Genomic DNA, 23,306 nt, shown 5'->3' with positions numbered 1-23,306 from the left:
GACCTGATGAGGCTGTGTACAAACTGGACACAGTTTGTACAGGAGACAGGAGCAGTGTGAATATTAGCTGCGGAAGGAAGAGGAGAGGTGATGGTGATCTCACCACCGTGTGGGTAATGGGTTTTTTCTGGAGAGCTCTTCTGCAAAATTGAAACCCATCCATATTAAAAATGTATTTGAACGTAATGATTGTAAATTAAGTATTGAATAATGCATTAAATATTAGGTTATCAAAAGGGTGCCACTGGTAAGCATTATAGACTCCTCTGGTGTCACTAATACTTACTTTATTTTTTTATTGTTACACTTAGGGACCCTTTCTGGTAGAACATGAGGCCCACAGCCCATGAGAGGGCTTGGAAAAGGGGTGATGAAGGGTGATGAAGCTTGACAATAAAGCATTTTTAATTATTTCCTTAAATAACCTGAAAGCTTGTCTTTATTTTATAACAATGTGCTGAGACAGTTTAAAAGAGACCAGTTAATAATGGACATGTCCCACAGGTGAAAGTGTATCTATCTTATCACATGTTTTAGACAAGGTTTCCCCGGTCTAAAGTACACAGTGAACTCTGTTACACAATTACAGAGCTGCTGGCAGCCCCTGGGAATAGCCTTGCTCTGCAGCAAGCAAAGCCAGGGAAGGGAGCTTTGAGCCACTGCCCCTCCTGCAGAGCCAAGGAGACTCGGGGCCTTCAGATGCAGAGAGAAGCACCACGGAGCTACCACCAGCCTTTGGATGCTGCACTGGGTGCCTGGGCTGCTCACAAAGCCCCAGAAAGAGCATCTCCCAGGGAGCCAGCCCAGGCTGCAGCAGGGAGCAGCAGCCCCTGCCAGAAGCCTCTGAGCAAGGGGCTGCACCAGGAGCCCCAGTGCTGGGAGAGAGGGCTCCTCACAGGGCTGCACAGGAGGTTTCTGTGCTGCCACAACAGCTCCTGCGATGAAGGGCTTGGGCTGTGTGTCTGGGGAAGAGGGTCAGGCAGAAAGCCTTTCAGCCAGTATCTTCCCCACCAAACATGACAGTGGGTGTCACCCAAGAGATGGTGTGGCACCCCTGGAGAAGGCAAAGAGGAACTATAAAGGTCAGCCCATTTTCAGCAAAACCCCACTAATGTTACTGTGCTTCCCTGTAAATTCCATTTTGGCCTTTGTTTCAAAAGTTTGTTATTACTTCTTACGTGTTTTGGGGAGATATACTTCGGCAAATCTCTTCCCTTCTTATTTCTAGTTCAACGAAGTTAGAATTGCCTAACACCTGTTACAAAACTTGCAGAGGTCTCATTTTAACCTTTTACTGGTATTTTGTCATTTTACTAAAACTCCTTAATGCATTATATTAAAAACTCCTAGAGCATTTTATGGTGATAAAATAGCAAATTAAGAAACTGCAATGAAGAAAATCAGCTTGCTATTTTGAAATAAGAACCAAATCCAGAAAGGATAAGCATATTGAAGAGCTCCTCATGGAGCACTTCACAAAAGTACATATATATATATGTGTCTGTGTGGAATAAGAAATCTTTTCTGCTCAATTCTGGTATCAGTGCTTACGTATGGCACACAACTAATTAAAAATTTAAAAAGCAAGCAAAGTGTTTGCCCATTTTTAATGTGAACAGGAGATCTGTAACTCAATGTTTTGTTAAAACCACAGTGCCTTTAAACTTTCAATCTTGCCCACCTTCTACCACCCAGAAGGGTTAGGGAGCTTGTCTGCTATCTCTTCTCACAGCTGGGGCAGCTGTCAGCAGCATGGACAGCAACACCCACTACACAGAAGGTGGTTTCTCCAAGGCAGCAGGAGAGCTCTGGAGGGCCCTGTGTGCAATATCCCAGGCCTAATTTGCTATCAGGAAGCTGCACAAGCAATTCATGTTCAGCTGGCACAAGGCTGCACCTCAGCACTGTCTGGTGGTGTAACAGCAGGGTCTGTTACACACAGATAACTCTCCATGAAAATTGCTCCATGTGAGAATGTGTCATCTAAGCAAAAAAAAAAAGGCTTGGGTTCTTCACATCTGGAAGATGTATGTCTCAGTATCAACAACATTTTGCTTAGCACAACCTGCCTGCTACTGAATCCCAGAACCATACTGTGACAGCGAGAGGAGATCCCAGCAATCCAGCATCCCCTTGCATTATGCCTTGCAAGACACAACTGTGTCCCAGGCACAATTTGTGGTGCCCTGCTGAGATCGGACTGCCTGAGTAGCAAAAACCTGATCAGCAGGAGACTAAAAACAGTTTCTCCCCAGAGAGCTTAAAATCCCACTGCCCTGAAGGCAGGTATTTCAGCAGCTAGTACAGGGATTCAACAGCCATCTGTCTTTACACACAGCAGGCAGGCAGAGGAAGCTGTGTAAAACACATTCCCCAACGCTGTGTGTTTTTTCCATTTAAGCAAAGTTGATTTAGGTCATAGTAGCACAACCTGTGCATATTATACACCACAGAAAGAGAATATTCCTTGCTTTTATGGGCTCTGAACACATGCAACAGTCCTGTCCTATTGGGGCAGTCTTTTGTCTTCTTAAGCCTCTATTCCATCCTTGTGCATTTAATCGGTTTGGGGCCTGTTTGGGTTTTTTTAAAGAAGCACTGAAGATATTACATCCTTCATTTTAGCAACCAGTTTTTAATAGAAACATACAATACACCTTTTCACATAAATATTTTATAAAGACACATAGGCACTCACAATATCCAAAGCTATGCAATGTTCCAAAGCTCCAGTTCTGTTTAAGACAGAGAGAGAAAAAAAAAAAATCATCACACGGGAAGAGTGGAAACAAAGTTTCCAAAGCATGAATAATCAGACTATTTCTCAACTCACTTAAACACTGCCTGCCTCAACATGGCAGCCAGCTGTGCTCTTACCCACAGCTGCAGGGGCAAGCAGAGACAGTGCAGATCACTAACAGTGCATTGCCAGCAACAGAGGTCAGTCCAAGAGGGATCCAACTGTGATGCTAAAGTGCACAGAGGGAGCACACCACTGTCTCTGGAATCCAAGCTAAGATGGGTTTGGAAATGACTCTCTGACAAGATTGCTAGTATTGCATTGCTGGTATGATGCAGGTAGGTGATTAAGCACCTCTGTCCAGATCTTTTATTTGATTTACTTGACCTTTAGGCTGTACAGTGACAATATGCTGTTAAGTAGAAGCATTAAACCTCAAGGGGAATACATCTAAACTTTAAGTCCACACACTTGATTGTACTGACTTCCTACAGCTATCAAGGAGTAACTTCAATAAATCACTTCAGAAACAGAATGTTTTTGAAGAGGGGAAAAAGGTAAAGGACAGTAAGGATCAGAGCTGAGAAATTGTCTTATGCTTGACCATGTGATAAAGCTTTCAGAACAGAGTGAAGCAGAACTTCAGGCTTTCCCTTCCTCATATTTGACACTCAACAAAAGAAATAACAAAGAGAAACAAACAACAATCTTGCACCACAGAATTCATTCTCCCCAACTCACAGGTAGATAAGCTTTTGGATTTGCAGCACCAATGACAGATGAAACACAGTGCAGTTCAGATTCTCTATTTCTTAAACTCAGAGGAGCCCAGGTTAATTCACAAGCCAAAAGCCATAAAATTTTTCACTCTACTCCAGTAACAAAGCACCAAAGCAGAATGGAAAAACTTTCCCAAAGAAAAAGCTAACACTGCTTTAGGCCTGATTCCAGATTTAAAACAAAAACAACAAAAAAAAAACAACCCCACAGTAGACCTTAAAACATGAGTGCATGGGAATAAATTCTCTATTTCTTCCTTTGTTACTTGACCAGGCAAGAGTACAGGGACATAAAAGCCACCAAAGTGTCCCTGAAATTCAGGTTTCTGATGAGGACCTTACTTAATTCCATATTATCTTGCATTCTTTGCTTGCCTGCCTCATTTCTAAGAGCTTAAGTTTCTGTCTCCATAGGTTGCACATTGCTTTGCCATTGCTAAATCAGGAACAAAATATGTGTGAAGCACCTTTGCAGGTGACCCCACACATTGCCCTTGGCTACCACAGCCCAGGATGATCAACAGATCCAACACACACGCCAGATTTATAAAAGTCCCAAATAAATTCAGGCTCCCAGCACAATGTTGGTTTGATCCCATACAAAGGGGAATAAGGGACAAATGAGGTAGCTCAACTAATTGCCACCTTATTCCACCAGGTCAGCAATCCTAGACCTGGCTCTCCAGTTCTCTGTGTCAGTAGTGCTGAGGATAGCAAACAAGCAGGATGTGCAGTTACCATGGTTTCATGTACTCTCACAAGTTCTGGTCACTAAGGGCAGAAGGAACAGCAAAAGAAAGGAACAAGTGTTCACATTTAGGATTTAGCAAATATTTAGCCTGATTTGATGCAGTGCTCTATTGCTAACACGTAGATGTGCACACAGAACCCTCCACCACCATTCCTGGAGATTCCTGAACTGCAGAGCACCAGCCTCCCCTCACAGATGGGCTGAGTCTGAAAACAGGCAGCACTTTCCAAACCTCCAGCCTGTCTTCTCACACTTCACTCAACTTTTACATCAGTCATCAAGCCTTCTTGGAGTTGAAATATGGTAAAGAATTTTAAGAACCCACATTCCCTTTGCTCTTGCACTCGGGAAGTTGCCTGGGCAGGCAGTGATTGTCCAAAATACACTCTAAAATTTATGAACAACAGGTAGGTAGCACTGGCTGTTCATACAGCTACAGTGTTGTATCTTCATATTTAGAGACAGGTGCTCTGGTTCTTAAGTGAATTGCAATATGCCTGGATATTTATGAAAATAAAAGCCAAAGCTAAGTTTTCTGCAAGGCACACTACAGAACAGGATGCACACTTCCACGCCAGCTTCATGGCTATGCTAACAAAGCTGCAAGGGACCCAACCCATCACAGAGGCACAAGTGAAGAGGGGAGCAGGCTGTACCTGGCACACACTGTGAGGTCTGAGTAACACAGTAGGAAAGAGTAAGAAGGCACAGAGGATGAAAAGTGTGTTTAAACTCAGGCATACTCGAACATGGACTACCTGATAAGAGAAAAGGATCAGACAGGAAGATGTGAAGAGTCTGTGTGGAGCCCTAAGGGAATTAAAGGTCAGTACCAAGCACCCACAGAGCTCAAACTTTGGAGAAGGCTTACAGAAATAGCAATCTTTTCTTTCCAAACCAAAACATACTCCACATGCATTCAACAATGTTTTTAGGGAAATCTGAAGTGCCAGTATCTACATCTGTTTCCATTATACATTTATACATTATGAGCCATGGTCCTGAAAGCTACATCTAAGGACCAGTTCACACTGAGGGTGTTGATCAGGGATAACAAATAAGAAATAGGAAGCAAATAAATCTCTATGACAACTGCGTAAAAAACCCCAACAAAACCCACTTGAGTATTCCTGCTATAGTTAGACCAGCAGCTTTTTTTTTTCAAAGAACAAGAAGAACTTTGGTAGCAATCGATTCTAAAGTGCCTTATGCTTCTTGATTCCTGTGCAAACTCTGCTGTAGAGGCAGGAGGACATTTCAAGAGTGTTAAGATGCTCAATCACATAATAACACATAACACAGCAGGGCAGTTCCAGTTACTCTCTATGTGATCACCCACAGTACAAAAGTGATGGCAGAGACCATGTTTGTAGCTTTTCCTCTGCATACATTTCTCTTCCACCCACTCCTGCAATATAAGCATTATGAGACACATCCAGTTTCCCATCAGGGCCCACTGCTCCCCTGTGAGAATAAAGCATATGAGGAAGATGTATCAGATGGTGGTCACTGTGGCCTTTCTGGCCACACCAGCAAGGAACAGGCTGGCACATTCTGCCATCACTGTTTTCTCCTTAAACACTTTTGCTCTAACACTGTCTCACTGCATACAGGTGGTGAGCACAGAGTTACTTTTAAAAGGGGCTTGTCAGCATAGTTACCAGTCTGTGAAAACACTGCCATTTCCCATGGCAGTCTGCAAGTGCAGTCCTTCTGGAATGCATTGATCAAACAACACAAAGATCCAATCCTTTCTTCCCTCTACTTGCCCAAAGGCCTAATCCCCTGTCTCAGAAGGGCTTTCTTCCTCCTGGCTGAGGAAGGCTTATTCCTCAGTGGAACTGGGAACTTCTCAGTGCCGGTTGATCACAGCAAGCGGGAGAAGGAGTGAAGCTGGTCCTTTCTCGTGCAGCTCAGTCAGGACTTCAAGCCCATTTTTTCCATCATCTGTTCATACACCGTCCATGCCATCGCTGCCATCAGAGTGCGCCTGAGGACTCGGGGCACGCTGCCTCGGAAAAAGCCAACCAGCCCAAAGTCCTGCAAAAAGAGGTAAACAGCAATTCATCCCACGCTGCCTAGAGGGTTTTAATTTCTCATCATTTATTACATGGAAGAGCACAGGATGTATTTCAGCTCAGACTCAGATCAGTCTCAGAAAGATACAGGCTTAAATAGCATTTAGTGTTTAGGAAGAACCTGTAGCACTGCACTGTTGCAGGGCTACCCAGGAAAGCAGGAAGAGCAATAAGTGGAAAAAGGAAGGCCAGGATGGAGACAACAGATGAAGAAAGCCACACTACAGTCCTACAAAGAGAAGGCAAGGTATTGCCCTTAATCATTTCCAGACACTACAGGAAAATTACTATTCTTTGTTTTGGAGATTAATATTTGCAAAATTCTCTCAGCTATTCTGTAAAAACCTGAGATTTCTAAGTTAAAAAAAAAAAATTGAGAAAAAAGGTACATAAAAATGCATAAACAAATAAACAGATTAGGAATAGAGTTCAATATGGAAACAGAGTGAATCTGCCAAGACCTGCCCTTCTGACAGCAGGAAGGGAAAGGTGAGCTTTGACTACTTCTCCATCCCATTCCTGGGGTAAAGACCCGGGCATTTATTTATCTTCTAATGTCTAAAGAGCAAAGAATTATTTTGTAGCTGGTTTGTATCTGAAATCAGCATTTTGCACTGCACACTATAGTCTTGGTCTAGCACAGCATGACCCCCTTCATCATCTTGAAAATGCCAACACTGAATTGTCCAACTGCAAGAGCAGATGAAGCACTGACACTTCCACCTCCTTTAAAAGTCAACAACTTCCCCAGCATAGCTGTGCTTTGAGCAAGGGGATCAGAATTGAGGATGTGGCTGTGCATGTCAGAAGGGATTCACCTCACCTTGTAGACAAAGGCAATGGCCTGGCTTGTGCTGTGGTACTTTTGGGGTGACAGCTGCATGTGTGTTTTGATGACATCAGCAGGCTGCGTTGCCAGAGAGGCCAAGATTCCCGCAAAGATCCCACAGCCAAAATTCAGCAAGGGCACGAGCACTGGATCCAGCTGGTCTGCAACAGAGCAAGGGGAACGCACTCAGACACTGTTCAGGCCAGGAACACTCATGCTGCATGACAAAGTGAAAGCTATTGAATGATTAAATCAATATCAGAGCCTAAGAGAAGTTAAAATCTATGCAGCTAGAGAAACCTTTCAAGGGGAAAAGTGGCTGCTAGTCAAAAGTTAACACTATTGAAAAGGCTCACTTGATAGGGAACTGAATTTGAAAATCAGAAAAGAAGAAATTGTACAAATGTTGCCCCAGTGAGTTCCAATATCAGAGAAGCCCCAGTTTAGTGGAAACTGAGCAGTATGCAAGACAAGCAGAAGCAGCAAGCAGTGCTTAAGACACCCTGTCTTTGAACTGTTCACTAACCCACTTATGCATCAGTCTTCACGAAGACAACTAATCAATTTAGGGCCAGTCTCCATTTCTGCACTGACCTCAACTATAGGTCTACAGTTCTCCACAGGCAAACGAGAGTGTGTGACCCAACTCCCTACAGGAGACTAATTTAACTTCTGAGGTGGAGGGCAATGAGTAGAGCATGCAGGCTGCCAGCTGCAGGGCAACATCACAGAAGAGGAATATTTTCCATTCCAACATTCAGCCTCACCCTGAGGTGTGAGGTTTTTGGTCTGTGTGTAGAACATCAGGTAGATGCCAGAGAAGGGCGCATCCCGCAGCAGCGTGGCCGTGAGCCCACTGAACATGCCACGGACCCCTTCGGTCTGATAGATATTCTTCAGGGCTCCATACACACTCCCATAGCCAAATCTTCCACTCTGCAAGGCCAGACAAAGGTCAGTCATCCATGTGCCAGACACAGATTGAGGAGCCCTACACACACCCCAAGGATATATAATAATATATAAAATATCCAAACAAATGATAGTGTGAACTTAATGGGATGCCCAATATGGAAACACAGAGGACAACTCAAGGCAAAAACTGGGTTTAACCTACCTCAGTCTTTAAAAGAATCCTTCAAGAAGCTAACATATGAAAGATGCTGCACAAACATTGTACACAACTGGAACTTATAAATCTTAGGGTAAATTATGTTTCCTCTTCTTGCCTAAATATCATTCCTGCACAATGTGTGAACTGAGATGAAATCAGAACTACATTCCTGGCTATACCCAAGTGGCAGCAACCTTCCCCAGGCAGCAGGATTTATTTTGCATCACAAGGAAGGTGTGTGACACCATTTGTGTCAGTGCAGGCAGGAATGGGATGGAGCTGCCGGGGTAACTCTTCTCAATCTTTAATGAAGCATCAGCCTCATTACAGGATTTTGTGTAGATAAAGGATGGCAGCAGGTCACAGTCTGCTCGCAGTGGCCACAAATTTCTTTGTTACAAAGCATCTTAAAAGTTTTTCAGCCAGTAACATATTGTTAAAGCTTACAGACAATTGTTCTAACCAATCAATTATAGTACATGTACACCTGCTTTAAACAATGTTCGTTCATATGTTTTTCTATTAACAATACACAATACCCTTATTAAGCTTAAGACCTTCTACTATCTTGTAAGGCATATATTTTCTGCAGTGTTAAGATTTATTCAAGCCAGACCTATAAACTCAGCCTTTGTTTCCCATGTCCTTGTTTGCTATACTACTGTATCTTTTCTAGTTTCAAACTTTTTCAGTTACAGCAGATTCTGAGTTTTCAGCTTTTTCTGTTCAAGGCCTGCTTTTTCAGCTCCTAAAAATCCTTTTAACTTTTAGTGTTTCCCACAACAATTAACAGGGGACCAATTGGAAAGTCATACCTCATATCGGGTCTTCACTACAGTCACTGGCAACATGCAAATCCCAGAAATTGCACGAGCAGTGGCACCCAGAAAGACATTCTCCAGGGCTGTGGGGGAACGGTCCACAAGGAACTTTTGCTTCATCATGTACAAAGTGCTGAAGTAAATCCCAACCCCAGGAATACATCTTGCAAAGGACTTCAGGAGAAACAGAAGCAGATGAAGAAAGGAAAAGCTTACATAAGACAAAATATACTACAGAACATTCCTGATACTGTTCAACTTGACAGGAAGCTTTGTAGAAGACAAAAACATCCCTAAAGCTAATACGCTGAGGAAAGAAGATAAGGCAGAAATCATTTATGGCACTGACAGACAAGTGATTCAAATGATGCCAGGATTTAATGCAGTCCTCAATGGCAGTTTTCTAGGAACAAGATATTCCAAACCAAAATGAAGTTCCTGCAGCTGCCATGCCACATTTGCAAAAGCATTCAAGTGTTCAGCTGCTCAGGACTGCCATAACCAAACCAGTGAAATTCACAACATTAACTCCTTAAAATAGGACATAATCTAAATCATGTGGTTTCACTCATAATTGTACAAGAGTTGGCTATTTAAATTCAGGCAGACATAATTAGCAATAAACAGTAAGTTGATTTATCTACTTATTTTTACAAATCAGAGTTAAACCAGCCACTTACTGGAGAGACACCTTTCCAGAGCCCCAGAATACTCTCAGTACGAACAACCCTAACGAGCAGTGTTACCATCCCAGCACGACCAGACCTGAAAGAAAGACAAGACAAGAACTGAAGAAATTACCTGCTTCTGCTCCTTGGCAGATGCATTCCACAGCTATCTCTTTCACTCATATCTCTGTGCATTAACCCAGCACTTCCAAGGTGCTTCCTCATCTCACTCTGCTTTTCCTGGTCACTCTTTCCAGGGCTTCTCCATCACCTTCTGTATCTTACAACTTGTAACACTCATTAGCATTTTTAGTTGCTCATTTCCTTTGTTAGCAGCAGCAGATTTTAGGTTGACTACACCAAGCTGCGTGCATGAAAAATTTTTGACAACCATGCAGGATTTTTTTCAGGCAGAGGATACCCCATGAAACTGCTTGGTAGCCACTCCAGCAAACACCAGTCTCTCGGATGAGAACAAATGTTGAGATTACAAATTATTCCAGTAGCATTAACAACTACAGACGTTTTTGCTCTTGTGGAACAAAATAACAATCCTTCTCCTTAACATAAAAAACATACCTTCTCTTTCAGAAAGACCGATTTCCCAAATTACAACTCTGAACTCCAAGCCCTAGCCAGCAAATAAGGTAGAAGCCTATGGCAAAGCACCTCCAGACCCCCCAGGCAGACACATCTCCCTCCTCTCACCTATTCACAGCAGGCTGCAGAGTTTGCAGGCGGGTTTTCAGCAGGTCAAGGGGTTGGAAGAGGAGCGTGGAACAAGTGCCACTGATGGAGCCGCACACAAAGGCCTTTAGGACTGGATGCATCTGGAAGAGAAAGAATAGAACTTTAAACGGCCATTTTATTAAGAACAGTACAAAAGCAAATATTTCAGCTTATACATTGCACGATGTAGGAAAGGAGGTGAATTGACCCCAGATGCTAAGGACAGCTGCTTAGGGCACAGGAAGCTTTTCCAGACCTTTCCTGAGGCTGATCAAGTTTTATCTGCAGTTTTTTGGTCCCTCTACTTTTTCTGGGAGATTGTTCCAGAGTCTCCTTGAAATTCGGTGGTTAGAAAGAGTTTTCTGAACATCAGATATACTAGCAGCCAGAAGGAAATAGGTGTCCCCTTCCCACCACCTACCTACCCGTACCTTTGCCGCAGTTCCACCCACCACTGCTGGCAGTATCCCCAACCCTTGGCAGCATCCCCAACCCTCCCCTCCCGCCCTGCACACCAAGCAAGGTCCCCCACACTGCCGGGGAACGCTGTCCAGACAAACCCCCAGCACTGCACGGCCTGCCCGGCTGAGGCGACCTCTGCCACACACAGCCGCTGCCGCCACTCCTCGGGAAATAATGGTAAGGCAGAAGGAACAAAACCCACGGAAGGGTGAAGATTTTTTTTTTTTTTTTTTTTTTTTTTTTTTTTTTTTTTTTTGTGTTTCGAGAGGGATTTTTATTATTATAAATATATAACGGTATTTGCTAAGGGAGAAGGAGTTTCCGCGCCCCTGGTCGCAGCAGGATCACGACAGATCATAAAGCGCGGACAGACCCGAATCAGCGTGGGGCACCCTCAGGGTTCCCCAGGGCCGCCCGCACCCACCGACACGGGCCCGGGCCCGTCCCCGCCGTCCCTCGCTGCCCCGAGGCCGCGGAACAGACGAAGGGGCTCAGCGAGCCCCCCTCACCTCCCACCGGGGCGCCACCCCGGCCTCTCCTCGGCACAGCGAGCGAGGAGGGCCCGGCGGAGCGGGGCGGCCCGGCCCGATCCAACCCGGCCCGGCGCGGCGCGGCCGTACCTCCGTCTCCCGGCCCGGCATCCCAGCGCCGCCCGCAAACCCGGAGCGCGGCGGGGAGGCCCGGCCCAGCCCAGCCCCGAGCCGGCCCAGCCCAGCCCCGAGCCGCCCAGGCCCGCCCCGAGCCGGCCCCGCTCCGGAGCACCGCCCTCCCGGCTGCCGGAACCCCCCGCCTGCCCTTCGCGGCCTGGCCCCGCAGGCACCATGCCGGGGTGAGGCCTGCCCGCACCGCCTCCCTGTTGTCGCGGCTTTTGGACGTTCTGCAGAGAGTCGTAGAACGTTAAGGGGTTGAAGTGGATCTTTGAAGTTCATCTAAGCCCAGCCCCTCTGCCACAGGGAGGGACACGTTCCGCTAAACCACATTGTGCAAGGCTCCGTCCAGTCTGGCTTTGAGCACTGCCAGGAGTGGGACATCGACATCTTCTCTGGACAAGCTGTTGCAGTGTCTCACCACCCTCACAGATAAATATTCTTCCTAATGTCTAACCTAAATTTCCTCTTTTCGTTTATGCCCACTACTCCTTGTCCCGTCACTGCAGTTCCTGATGGAGAGTCCCTCTCTGGCTTCCCCATAGGCCCCCTGCAGATACTGGAAGGCCGCTATGGGATCTCCACACCACCTTTTCTCCTCCAGGCAGAACAGCCCCGATGCTCTCAGCCTGACTGCATGGAGCAGGTGCTCCAGTCCTCTGATCAACTTTGTGGCCTCATCTGGGCTTTCTCTAACAGTTCCTTGGGCTGAAGTTGTGGGCAGCAGAATTGTACTCAGTTCCAGCAACTGCACTCTATATTCCAGCGCTGTGTGCTGTGTCCAGCAACTGAGCCCCAGTGCATTCTGTCAGACATGGGTGGTGGGAAAGGTCAGTTCATGACTGACAGCTTTTACGTCTTCCCTCAGTTCACACCTCCCACTTCCTCACAAAACCAGCTTCCCATGAATACCCTGTTGTGCAGAAAGCTGAGATGCACACTGACACATCCTTACCGCTATCGCTAGTGCTTCCACTTGCTCATCCGCATCCTGGGCCCAGAGCAGAGGAAGGCTGGCTTTCCAGAGCATTGAAGAAGTGAGGCACCAAAACAAAGTGTTTCAATATTAGACCTGTGAAAGCCCTGAGACTGTGGCTTCACTGTCCCTGCAGGGCCGGACACTGCTTATCAACCACAAATGTGGAGGAGCTGGGAGGAGCTCCCAAGAGTATGGCTTTGGCAAACTGCTTTTCTAAGAATTGCCTGCTTGCTGTGCCTTGGCCAATGACAGATACAGAACATCATGTTCTTGGTGTTTCTAGAAGGAAGACCCTGTGTGCTGCAGTAGCCATTATGTACAAACCACTTCCTGTCCTGTACTCTCTTGGCCTCTTGGCAGCCCCTGAAGAAAGAGAGAACATACTTCTCTGAGAAGATATAACACACAGGCTAGCAAAAGCACTTCATTACGGACTATCATTGGTAAGTTCCTCCCTTGTTAAGCAGTTCCCTCCTTGGGTGAGTGACTGCCTTTTATTTCATTAATTGACTTTGCCTGCTGACTCGTGGAAAAGATTAGCTTATCCCCTTCCCTCCTGATGCTTCTTTCCCTATCTCACATCTTGCTGGACTCCATCTTCACTGACTGTGGACTCTGCAAGGCATTTCTCTCATATTCTCACTCTCTCACAGCTGCTGTTGCACAGTGTTTCTGAATCACAGAGGCGCTACCAATATCACCAATGGTCTCATTGGTTGGCCAGCAGCAGGGCCATCCTGGAGTCAGCTGGAACTGGCTACTGCCACCACAGGGGCAGATTCTGGCATCTTCTCACATAAGGCAGCCCTGCAGCCCCCTTGCTACCAAAACCTTTCCATGTAAACCCAATGCATGATCATCTGTTATCCATTTGATTATATAAGGAAGCTGTCTGGGATATACATGTCATTTTGAAAAAGCCCCTTTGGCTATTTCTTTTGACATGTTTCTGGCTGTTCTGGTGGGACTGGGAGAGAAGATTGTTTAGAGGAGTAAGCATAACTTTAGTAAGGCCAACAAACTCAATGATGCATTTGAAATGTTTCTATGTGGGGCTGTGGATGGTGTGGCTAGATCCTCTCCCTCCATATCTTTGGGTGGAGCAACAATTGACATTTTCGTAGTTTTCCAAAGCCAAATGGGCTCCAAAAATATTGGTCAAATGGCATTTATCCCAAGAAAGTGCTCATCCAGCATGAAACTCTGGCAGCAACAGTCAGTCTCTAGGTTTTTATCTTGCTGTGGAAGCTTTTTCTTCTTTAACATAAGCTTCATGATGAATAAGGAGGTGAAACAGCACTGCTGATCACACACGTCTCTGCAGGGATGTGCCTCAATTCTGCAGGAATGCCCAGCAGAGGGAGCCGCATCCCTTCATGTCGCTTCGGTGTCCTTGTGCTCTGATGGCCTGTCATCTCTATTTAGAACATTAAAGATGAGAGGCACGGAACAGCCAAATTCCCATTTGGTGGACACATCTTTTTCTACATTTAATAATTCCTGGTTGTATTCTTTGCCATTTTAGAACCAACAGAGTTGTGAGTGCCATTTTAAACCACCATAAGTGCAGGGGAGATCAAGCTTCAACACTGCCAGCAACTGCTGGTAACATTGTCCGTAACAGAAGAGCTTATTTCTGGTTTTAATTCCTAGTTTGGGGTATTTTAAGAGTTAATATCCAGCAGAGCTTGTCTGTCATGGCTTGACTCACACCTAAAACTTTGCCCTAATATCACACTGCTCACATGGCCAAGGAAAGCCGTCCACTGCCACACATGCGGCAGCTGCAGATTTTCTTGGTTCCCAGAAATTTATCCCTCTGCCTTTGCAGAAGATTATCCCTCTGCCAAATCCAAAGGGTTTGAGAAAGACAACAGATCATTCCACATGGGGATCTCTAGCAGCACCTCCATGGACTGATGGACAATGAGGTGCTGTTTGTTCAAAAACGAACAAAAAGGTGATGTGTCTTGCCTGAATTTCAGTGCTGGCACCAGGCTCTAGTGAGGAGCAGCAGAATTTAAGGAGACAACACACACTTCAAATGATGCCTGTTGCTCAGTAGTGCTGCTCTTTCCCATGTATCTTGTGTTGTGGGGAAGATTAGAGATGGCTGTGGGGTGGAAGCTGTGTTGGGTCTGGATGAGGTCACAGTAGGCGTGTGGTAGAGTTGGTGGGAATTCAATGCTGTTGAGGGCTTTATTTCAGTGTTAGTCTGAGAGAGCATCCTGCAGTGTGCGTGTTCTGGGAAGAAAGGTTTAAATGTACTTGGAAGTGTTAGGATTACAGTTGGACTCAATGATCTTAAATTCCTTTTCCAGCCTAAATGGCTATGATTCTGTAATCATTTCCCTTAAGTATTCCTGTCTATGCTTGGGTGGGTGTGGGGGGAAGCTGCCTTCTGAGGAAAAATGAAATGTTTAAGCAAACATAGGACCCTTTGCCATCACTGTATATTGGCAACATTGAACCATCACCATCAGCCATCTTCACAAGAAGTCCTTGGAGCAGAGGAGAGACACCACTTTCTCTCTCCTAGACACTGGAACTGCAGAGCAGGGGCAGCAGGTGGGACAGGGCAGGCAGGTGGGAGGGGTGGGAGACAGGAACACTTCAAAGACAAGGGGGAAATTTCAGATCTCTTTCACTGAAGAGTTTAAGTGCTCAAAATGAAAACTTCATGATCCTACAGAAGATAAAGCTTGACATTTCCGTTCTGTAGGTGTTAGATACAGAGGCTGAACTCACTGGCTTGAGGTTTCATACAAGTTTAATATAGCAGGTCACACAGAGGAAAAGCTATTTTAGGACTGTGTCCTGCTACAGTAAGGACTTTAACTGTGACTTGGCCTTGCAGCATAAGCTGAGGTAAATATTGCCAGCCTGTATATGCAAAGGTATATAGAAGGTCTGCTTCTCAAAAATACATTATATAAAGACAGATTTTACGCTCTTTCAGACGCAGTGTTGGATTATGGAGCAGAATTTCTCATACCTGCTGGGCAGCGGTGGCTCTGAGGACATAAGGGTGAGTTACTTCCTTCCAGGTTTCTTTCCTGCAAGCTGGGACCAGGAGAACATCTTAGAGTTTTTCCTGTGGGGACACAGTACTGGTGGAGATGATGGACGTTTAGGATAAATCAGTGCCATTGTTGTTCTCTGGAAAGAAACCAAAACACAGGGTGGAAATGTCTTTAGCTGATGAGACTGTGCTTGTGGAAGAAGACTGTCCTTGAGGGCAGAGGTAGTGCTAGGAGTGCCCTATGGAGGACATCCTGACAGGGATGCTGCTATCCATCTTCTTTAATTGTTTACTATCACAGGTACTGCCCAGGGATGGGGTGGCTGCTGCTGGGGGTTGGGGGAGCTGCAAGGGGCTAGTGAGCAGGAAAGGGGCATGTCACTGTTGCTGGTGCATCCCATTTCTGGCACGCAGCTAACTGGAAACAAAGCTTTTAGGAGATGAGTGTTAACATGTCAGTTTCTCCCTGGGCCCTGCTCCCTTTCTTCTTTCAGAAAGAAATATAAAATAGGACCCCAAAACCCATATCAGGGGCTCTCAGCCTTCTGGCCATGCCCATGCCTTTGCTGGTTTGAGGATGCTCCCTGTCTCTGGCCTCACTACCCCACCTGGACTCAGGCATGGGCCATCACAGCTGCATGTTCCTTGATCTCCTCTGCCCTGTGATGCAAGGATCTCATCCTGTGTCTTGCAGGGGATGGCCAGCCCCTCATGTTCATTCTTCATTTTCATCTTATACCACAGCTGTGGCATGTCCATTTTGTCCTCATACAGCTTGGTGTGAGCTGACTCCTGCCTCGTATATCTGGTAATGTAGAATTTGGCTCATATGAATTTTGTTGTCTTTAAACAGGTGAGTTACACATCACCAGCACCTAACTCCTCTGCAGCCTATGATTATACCTATGACTACTCAGAAGAGTACATTATCTGTCTTCCTGAAAGTATTCCAGCATTTGCATCTACCTTATATCCAGTACTGTACTCCCTACTGTTTGTGACTGGCCTCATGGGAAATGCTTTGGTTCTTTGGATTCTGACAGTCTTCATGAAAATCAAGACCATGACTGATGTGTATTTGCTGAATCTGACTGTCTCCGACCTCCTCTTGGTATTCTCCCTGCCCTTCTTGGTTCAATACTCTGTTCAGAGCCAGTGGATTTTTGGAAATGCACTGTGTAAAATCATCAGCTCAATTTACTTCATTGGTTTCTACAGCAATGTTTTCTTCATAACCATCATGAGCATCGACAGGTACTTGGCCATAGTCCACTCCCTCCGTATTCAAGGGATTCGGACAACTGCCGTTGGGTTTATCACCAGTCTGGTTGTTTGGGTAGTTGCTATTTTAGCATCAATGACAGACTTCCTTTTTTTCCAGGAAGTGGATGACAATAACCAGATTAAGTGCCTCCGTCACTATCCTGATGGCAAAAATGACTGGAAGACTTTCAGTAATTTTGAAGCCAACATCCTGGGGTGGCTAATCCCTGTTGTTGTCCTCATTTTCTGCTATCACAGCATCTTGAAAAACCTGCAGAAGTGCCATACCAAGAACAAGTACAAAGCAATAAAACTGGTTTTTATTGTTGTCATTGTCTTCTTTCTCTCCTGGACACCTGTCAACATTGTGCTGTTTTTGGACTCTCTGAGGAACATGTCCATCATCAAAGACTGCCAGATAAGTGAAAAGCTAGACCTAGCCATAGAGCTGACTGAGGCACTCTCCTTTATCCACTGCTGCCTCAACCCAGTCATCTATGCTTTTGTGGGTGAGAAGTTCAAGAAGCATCTCCTTGATGCTTTCAGAAAATCTGCCTGTTTTCTGTCAAACTGCAAAGGCTATGGGGCTTTCAGTGGGCGCAGCCTGGACAAGCACTCCTCTCTGCACACAAAGTCCTCACAGTTGTCTTCTGTTGGCACTGTCTTCTAGAACTACAAGTCCAAAACTATCATCCTGGACGGGTGACCTAAAATGGAGAAATCCTCAACTGGGTATCCACTGCTATTGACTGTTTGAGCAACTTTTTAGGACACGAAAAGTGGAAACAGCTGTTTGATTTTGCTTTTATCATGATTGCTTTTGGTGTTCTCACTTTTTAGAGGGTTGGTTTTTTCTTTTTTAGCATCATCTCTCTTTCCCTCAGCACATCCTGCCTTGCTTGCTTTGTGAAATTACCAGCAGACTCCCACACTGCCAGAGCAGCATGGAGAGGTACCTTAGAAACATACCCTCCCCCCTTTAGACTCAGGACTGAAAAGAAATATTTATGTTTCCAAACCCTGGGCACTTCCCTCTTCTCAGCAGAGTGTGTTGGCATTGTGAGCAGGGATGGGATTTGCTGTAGGAATGGGAACCTGCTCTTTGGAAGGAAACGGTGCCCAGGTTTAAGGTGTCATGGCAGGGCCTGGCTTCCAGTTGACAGATCTGAATAATGCTTCCAGCCCAGAAGAGCTTAGTTAGTATATGATTGGATAAGCAACCAATAAATAAATGCTGTCCACGTGCTTTGGTAAAATCAATGTGAATTATTATCTGGGTATGATCCTGACTCCCCATCTGCTACCAGGGCCTGCAGCTTCTTGGCTGGAAGGGTTTGAAGCTGTAGCTTAGAAATGGTGCTGTGGATGTCAAGGAACAACCCCTATGAGAAGGAATGAGTGCTGTAGGAATGGATGGAGAAATTGTTACCAGGAAAAAGGCTGAAGAGTGGAAAAAATAGTGCGTGTAAGTTGTCACACATTCCTATCAGGGGACTTTCTGAACATTTTTTAACTTTTTGAACTTTGGAAAATTGGTGTGCCAGTGTGGTCACTGCTCTTGAGCAGGTGACTGGGGTTGACATTTCAGTTATTGTGTCAGCTTGGGATGACTGATTTTATATATGTGAATATATACCCATTCATATAGATATATCTATATGTATCTGTATTATATAGGAGTATGGACATATACATGCATATCTATACTTGCACATGTGTGTACATATACACAAATGCACACACATATACCCGTATATACATATATATACTTTTTTATGTACAAATATTGTTAGATAAATGCAATTGTTTTCCAAAGCTTTTTGTTCTCTTCTATTTGTCTCGACAAGATACCACTATATTTTAAGTTTTATAATAAAGATACTGTGTGCAGTGTAATTGCACAGTCTTTACACCTGAGGAACCTGTTTCATCATTATTTGTGTCAGCATTTGCATTTTATTCTGTCCTGGACAGATATACACAACTGATAATCCCTCCAGCCACCTCTTCTCTGCCTCCTCTTCAGTTCAGCTGCTGCCTGGGTTGCAGCAGTCTCTACCTTTCAGGTGCCTTATTGCCAGCCAGGCTTCTTTTGGATATATAAACCCTCAGGTTCTCTAGGAGTTTCACAAAAAAATTCAGGGCAAAGCCAAAGGGTGGTGGGCAAGAGGACTGGGGGCAATCTCCCCTGCAGATTCACAGCAGGAGCCCTCTAGAGCACAATTCAATCAGCTGAAGCACAAGGAATGATTTCTGCAGACTCAACAGCCTCGCTCTGCACCCCTTGTGTGAGTGCTTTGGGACACGTGCTGGAGCCCATTTGCCCAAGCTGCAAGATGATGATGGCCTTTCTCTGGTTGTTGAGCATGTCTGCTAGGGGACATCTCGCTGTGCTCAGAGGTTTCTTTGATTGCTGTTGTGTAGGTGTTGGAGTGAGGCTTCCCCACCAGGGCTGTAACCCAGTGGCATGAGGGTAGCTTAAACATACAGAGCCTTCTTTGCAAAGTCTTTCACTTTTCAAGCTCTCACTGGAGGACATTCTGTCCTGCCGTTGCCTCAACACCACTCACAAGCCTTCTAGCAAGGAGTCAGGACATACTTTCTGCATCTTAAAGGGTTTTTCTGCCAGAGGCAGATGGCTTCTGTTTTATTAGCAACACCAGGAGCTGAGTTGGACCTGACCTCAACTTCTCTCACTGCCCAACTGCTTTAAGCTGGTACTGCTGCCTTCCTGTGCAAAGGGGGAATGTGAGAACCACATCCGGAGAGTGCTTGGCTGCCAAGAGCTGCCCTATGTTGTTCTGGGTGGCCAGAAGCATCCCTGTATGTCACAGAGCTCCTCTGCTTTCTGAAAGGATGAGCCTCGAGCAGTCTGCCGTCCTTCCAGTGCCTGTGAGGGCATTGAGAGCAGAAGACATCTTCCTGTATCTGTGCAAGCTGACAGACAGCTTGAGGAAAATGTCAAATTTTAGGGTTTTCCCAAGGACAGAGAACACAAGAAGCTGAGGCTAAAATATCCTGCACAGCCTCAGTGCCTGTTCATCTACTTGCATAAAAGGTACCCACCCACAGGTGTTCCACCACAAGTGTTGTATTCTTCCTGCTCATGTCTGCTGCTTACCTTCATATCCTGATCTTGCTTTTTCTTTTTGCTGAGATGATGCAGGTTAAAGAGGATTTAGGATGATGTTGTCACATGAAACCATCACATATATTCTTCTTCTGGCTTCAGCACACTATCCTAAAACAGACCAGAGTAACTGTTACCCACATTCACGCTTAAACCTGAAGTACATACTTGTTTTATTTTGATCTATTGACGTTACTTGCACCAGAGGGTTCCTTCTACAGAGGGCCTCTTAGAAAGATGGAGACTTTGTCTGATGCCACTCACAACACTCTCTGAATGTCTAGATGGAAAGGCCTTGACAGGCTGGAGCCTTGCAGTGGTGTCAGGGGTGCTCATCACTTGCCACACTCTGCAAACGTGCAGCAGTTGCATGGGCATGTTTAAGGACCATGCTGTTGAACTACAGCAGCAAAAAGTGGGATGTATGAGGATCTGCCAGCTTATGATGTTGCTAGATCCCTCAGAAAACTGTGTGAAGTGGGACCTCACAAATTTTTCCTCTTCTCAGCTCTGAGCTGCAGGACTACCATGTTAGCACTAGTAACCATAGTCTCTTGTCCCAAAACAGTATCCTGGAGTAAAAAACTAGTCCATATCTGGCTTTTTCTGGCTGAAGCCAGAAAAATCTGGCTGAAGCCAGATTATGCTGAAGCCTCCTTCCCAAGGCAACATGGAGACAAACTTATTAAATTCTTGGCAGAATCTCTGGACTTCTGATCACTTGCTCAGGCCAGTGCATGCAGTCTGGGGATGAGGATAGGACGGACTCGGTGCCTTCTGGAGGAGCCCTGCCAGCCAGCAGCACAACTCTGCCTACCTCTGCTGTGGTGACATCCAGCTACACCTGGAGGGCAGAACCAGGAAAAACTTCAAGGAGAGGGAAAAGAAAGATTAATGAAGGATATTTGTGTCCCGCTCTTCTTTTAGCTGAAGGATGCCCCTGCACAGGGATGGGCCTACATCAGCATACATAAAACTCCCCAAGCCCAACTCCCCAAGTTAATTGTATCATGTCCAGGATAATCCAGTTTTATTTTCAGACTCTTGAAAACACTTACTATATATACATACATATGTATGTATACCAGTTATGAAGCAGCATGGAAATTATTAACTGTGCCAGAAGAGGATCTAGAAAGGATCATGACAGACAAAAAAACCCCATGGCTTTAGGTATTCTGTCCAGATGTAAAAATAGTTGGGGAAATTGAAAGATAATTATAATCTTCATCTGAATACGTCAGGTTTAACTGTAAGGTGTGGGCTGCTACTCTTATTTGGTTAAAATACCTTAAATGTTAATGTCCCTTAAAGGCAGCAAGTAATACTGGGCAAAGCAAAGTTGCTACTGTAGTGCGTCAGTTTTGACGCACGACTTCTGAGCAGTGTGCTTCTGCTCTAGGTAAATTTATGTTTCTGCTGACTTAGCTGAAATGTCAAAATGTACAGGGACAGGTCACAGAAATCCCCACCTCAGAATAGCACTGATTTGTTTCCTACAGCCGCTGCTGACACGTGTGTCTGCTGGGGCCTCGTTCTGACTCCGCACTGCTCTTGTCCAGTGGCCATCAGCTGTCCCTGTGGGTCTGCTGTGTTTTCCAGCACTCAGTGCCACCAGTGTAATGCTGGTGTCAGCAGCTGGATCACACTTACCCTGTTGGATGAGCTCGATGCAAGAAAGAAGTGCCACCAAGCAAACAGCAGTGTCTGCTGTGTCACCCCAGAAAATGGGTTTTTCTCACTATACTCCACTATCCAGGCAGAGTTCCCACTACAACATTAATGAATGTGTAACATGTGCATGCAGGTCTGCATTGCCAAGGCATTAATCTCCTTCTTCACCTGGAACCCTTGGAGGTTGTGCAGTCTCTTTGACCCTCCACATGCCCGAGTTCAGAGGTGTGAATGTGTGTGCAGAATATGAGGATGGACAGAAGGAAAAAAGGAAGGACACAGCCCTGGCCTAACATAGGCTGTGAGAACATTGCAAAAGTATTGACTGCCCTTGGTGTTTGAATCAGCACCAGCCTTGACTGCAGCACTCAGCGAGGTAAAGAGATCTATGTAGCAAGAAATGTTTGCAAACCAGCAAAATGTTTGCAAACTGCCAAAAGGCAGTGCCTTTCCTATACAACAAGGAGTAGAGGAAATGAGTCTTGTTCCCTAATGCTCAGTTATCCAGCTGGGCATTCACCAATGTTGGGTGGTTTCCTTGGGTCTTTTGTCCATGCTCACTGCAAGGCAGGCAGCATTTCCACTCTCCTCTGCACATGTCTCTGTACCCGTGCACATCTTGCACCACCATCCCTGCACATCTTGGTGTCCCCAGCACCACACTGCCATGATATGCACTCAGCTGCAGCCCTGGAGAGAGAGGGGTGGTGCTGATGCAGGTGTACTAAACACCTCCAGCTCTCACAAGCAGCACAAGGGAAAGAGAGGGGAGGGGGAGGAGGGAAGGAGGGAAGGAGGGAGGAAAGACATTTCTCTATTCAGCGTTTTGAACAGCAGCTTGCTGGAGTGTGGTTCTGCAGCCATTCCTCCTGCCTGGATGAGCCTGAGAGGGAATGGATGTGAAACTGTGCAAACCTTCATCTTTCTGTGGCTCTTCCCTTCACCAGGCCTCAGGATGAAACATTTTCATCCCTAGACATAACTTCTCTCTTCCTCACGCTGGGTAATTTCTGCATCCCCACCTTTTTAATGAATAATGCCTCTAGAATAAATGCCTCTCCCACTGGTGGCTGGAAAGACACCAGAGCTCAGTTGTCTTCTTGCATCTCTGCAGAACATGACATGAAGGGATGAGGCTCTTTCTGCTGAGTTTTCTCTCAGAGGTGAGGTACGGAAATGATTTCTATGATTTTTATGTGTGTCTGTGTGTGAGCAGCTGGTGCTCACATCTGCACCAAAAGCTGTCGGGTGGGCTCTGCTGCAGGATAGCAGGGGAGGAACAGGATGCCGGTGTGGCAGGGATGCAGCTCCAGAAGCGCCTCTACCCAGCTGACAGGAAAGATGAGAGTTTAGGAGAAATTAAGAGAAAAAGTGTCCAGCAGGGGTCAGTGCAGTCATGGCAATGATGTGTGTCATGCTGCTGAGCCATGTAGGGCAGCTCTGCACCCCAGAACTCCTGTGGGACTCAGGGGCTCCATGCTGGGAGGATGGAACAGGTACCCCCAGACCACTACTGTTCCCCGTTGGCCCTGCAGAGAGGACTCCAGTGAAACTCTTGAGAACCAAGAGAGCTTCTTTTCATAGAAAATCACAACTGTCAGGCTTTCCTCCATGGCAGCA

At 45.7% G+C, this 23,306-nt stretch overlaps 2 protein-coding genes across 4 annotated transcripts; one reads left to right on the top strand and one right to left on the bottom strand.

Annotated features, from left to right (window-relative positions):
- Positions 1–6,185: 6,185 nt before the first annotated feature.
- SLC25A38 (solute carrier family 25 member 38) lies at positions 6,186–12,712 on the bottom strand. Of its 2 annotated transcripts, none has more exons than XM_083874378.1 (7): positions 12,574–12,712; positions 10,489–10,610; positions 9,793–9,877; positions 9,107–9,286; positions 7,945–8,113; positions 7,172–7,338; positions 6,186–6,310 (listed from the first exon to the last, which is right to left on the bottom strand). In XM_083874378.1, exons 1-7 carry the CDS (start codon positions 12,646–12,648, stop codon positions 6,188–6,190), a joined length of 921 nt encoding a protein of 306 aa, XP_083730504.1. In that variant the 5' UTR covers positions 12,649–12,712; the 3' UTR covers positions 6,186–6,187. The 2 variants fall into 2 exon arrangements, with proteins under 2 accessions (XP_083730504.1, XP_083730505.1); XM_083874379.1 differs by lacking the exon at positions 12,574–12,712 and adding an exon at positions 11,592–11,682.
- A 224-nt stretch (positions 12,713–12,936) lies between these two features.
- LOC310916590 (C-C chemokine receptor type 8-like) lies at positions 12,937–18,758 on the top strand. 2 transcript variants are annotated; one of them, XM_083874247.1, is made up of 3 exons: positions 12,937–13,040; positions 15,557–15,625; positions 16,473–18,758. In XM_083874247.1, exons 2-3 carry the CDS (start codon positions 15,572–15,574, stop codon positions 17,550–17,552), a joined length of 1,134 nt encoding a protein of 377 aa, XP_083730373.1. In that variant the 5' UTR covers positions 12,937–13,040; positions 15,557–15,571; the 3' UTR covers positions 17,553–18,758. The 2 variants fall into 2 exon arrangements, with proteins under 2 accessions (XP_083730373.1, XP_083730374.1); XM_083874248.1 differs by lacking the exon at positions 12,937–13,040 and adding an exon at positions 15,282–15,465.
- The last annotated feature ends 4,548 nt before the right edge of the window (positions 18,759–23,306 follow it).

This window comes from Zosterops lateralis (genome assembly GCF_965231275.1).
Source record: "Zosterops lateralis genome assembly, chromosome: 1".
In the NCBI taxonomy this organism is placed as follows: Eukaryota; Metazoa; Chordata; class Aves; order Passeriformes; family Zosteropidae; genus Zosterops; species Zosterops lateralis.
This window is presented reverse-complemented; position numbering and strand designations above follow the sequence as displayed.

Bases quoted from the DNA above. Each gene is read 5' to 3' on its own strand.
- SLC25A38 (XM_083874378.1), bottom strand. From the start codon at position 12,648: ATGCTCTGGAAAGCCAGCCTTCCTCTGCTCTGGGCCCAGGATGCGGAT. The intron at 8,114-9,106 runs GTATGACTTTCC...CTGGCCTTGCAG, and splicing joins TAGTGAAGACCCGATATGAG to AGTGGAAGATTTGGCTATGG. The intron at 6,311-7,171 runs GTGAGGTGAATC...CTCTTTTTGCAG, and splicing joins CCATTGCCTTTGTCTACAAG to GACTTTGGGCTGGTTGGCTT.
- LOC310916590 (XM_083874247.1), top strand. From the start codon at position 15,572: ATGGAGCAGAATTTCTCATACCTGCTGGGCAGCGGTGGCTCTGAGGAC. The intron at 15,626-16,472 runs GTGAGTTACTTC...GTCTTTAAACAG, and splicing joins GTGGCTCTGAGGACATAAGG to GTGAGTTACACATCACCAGC.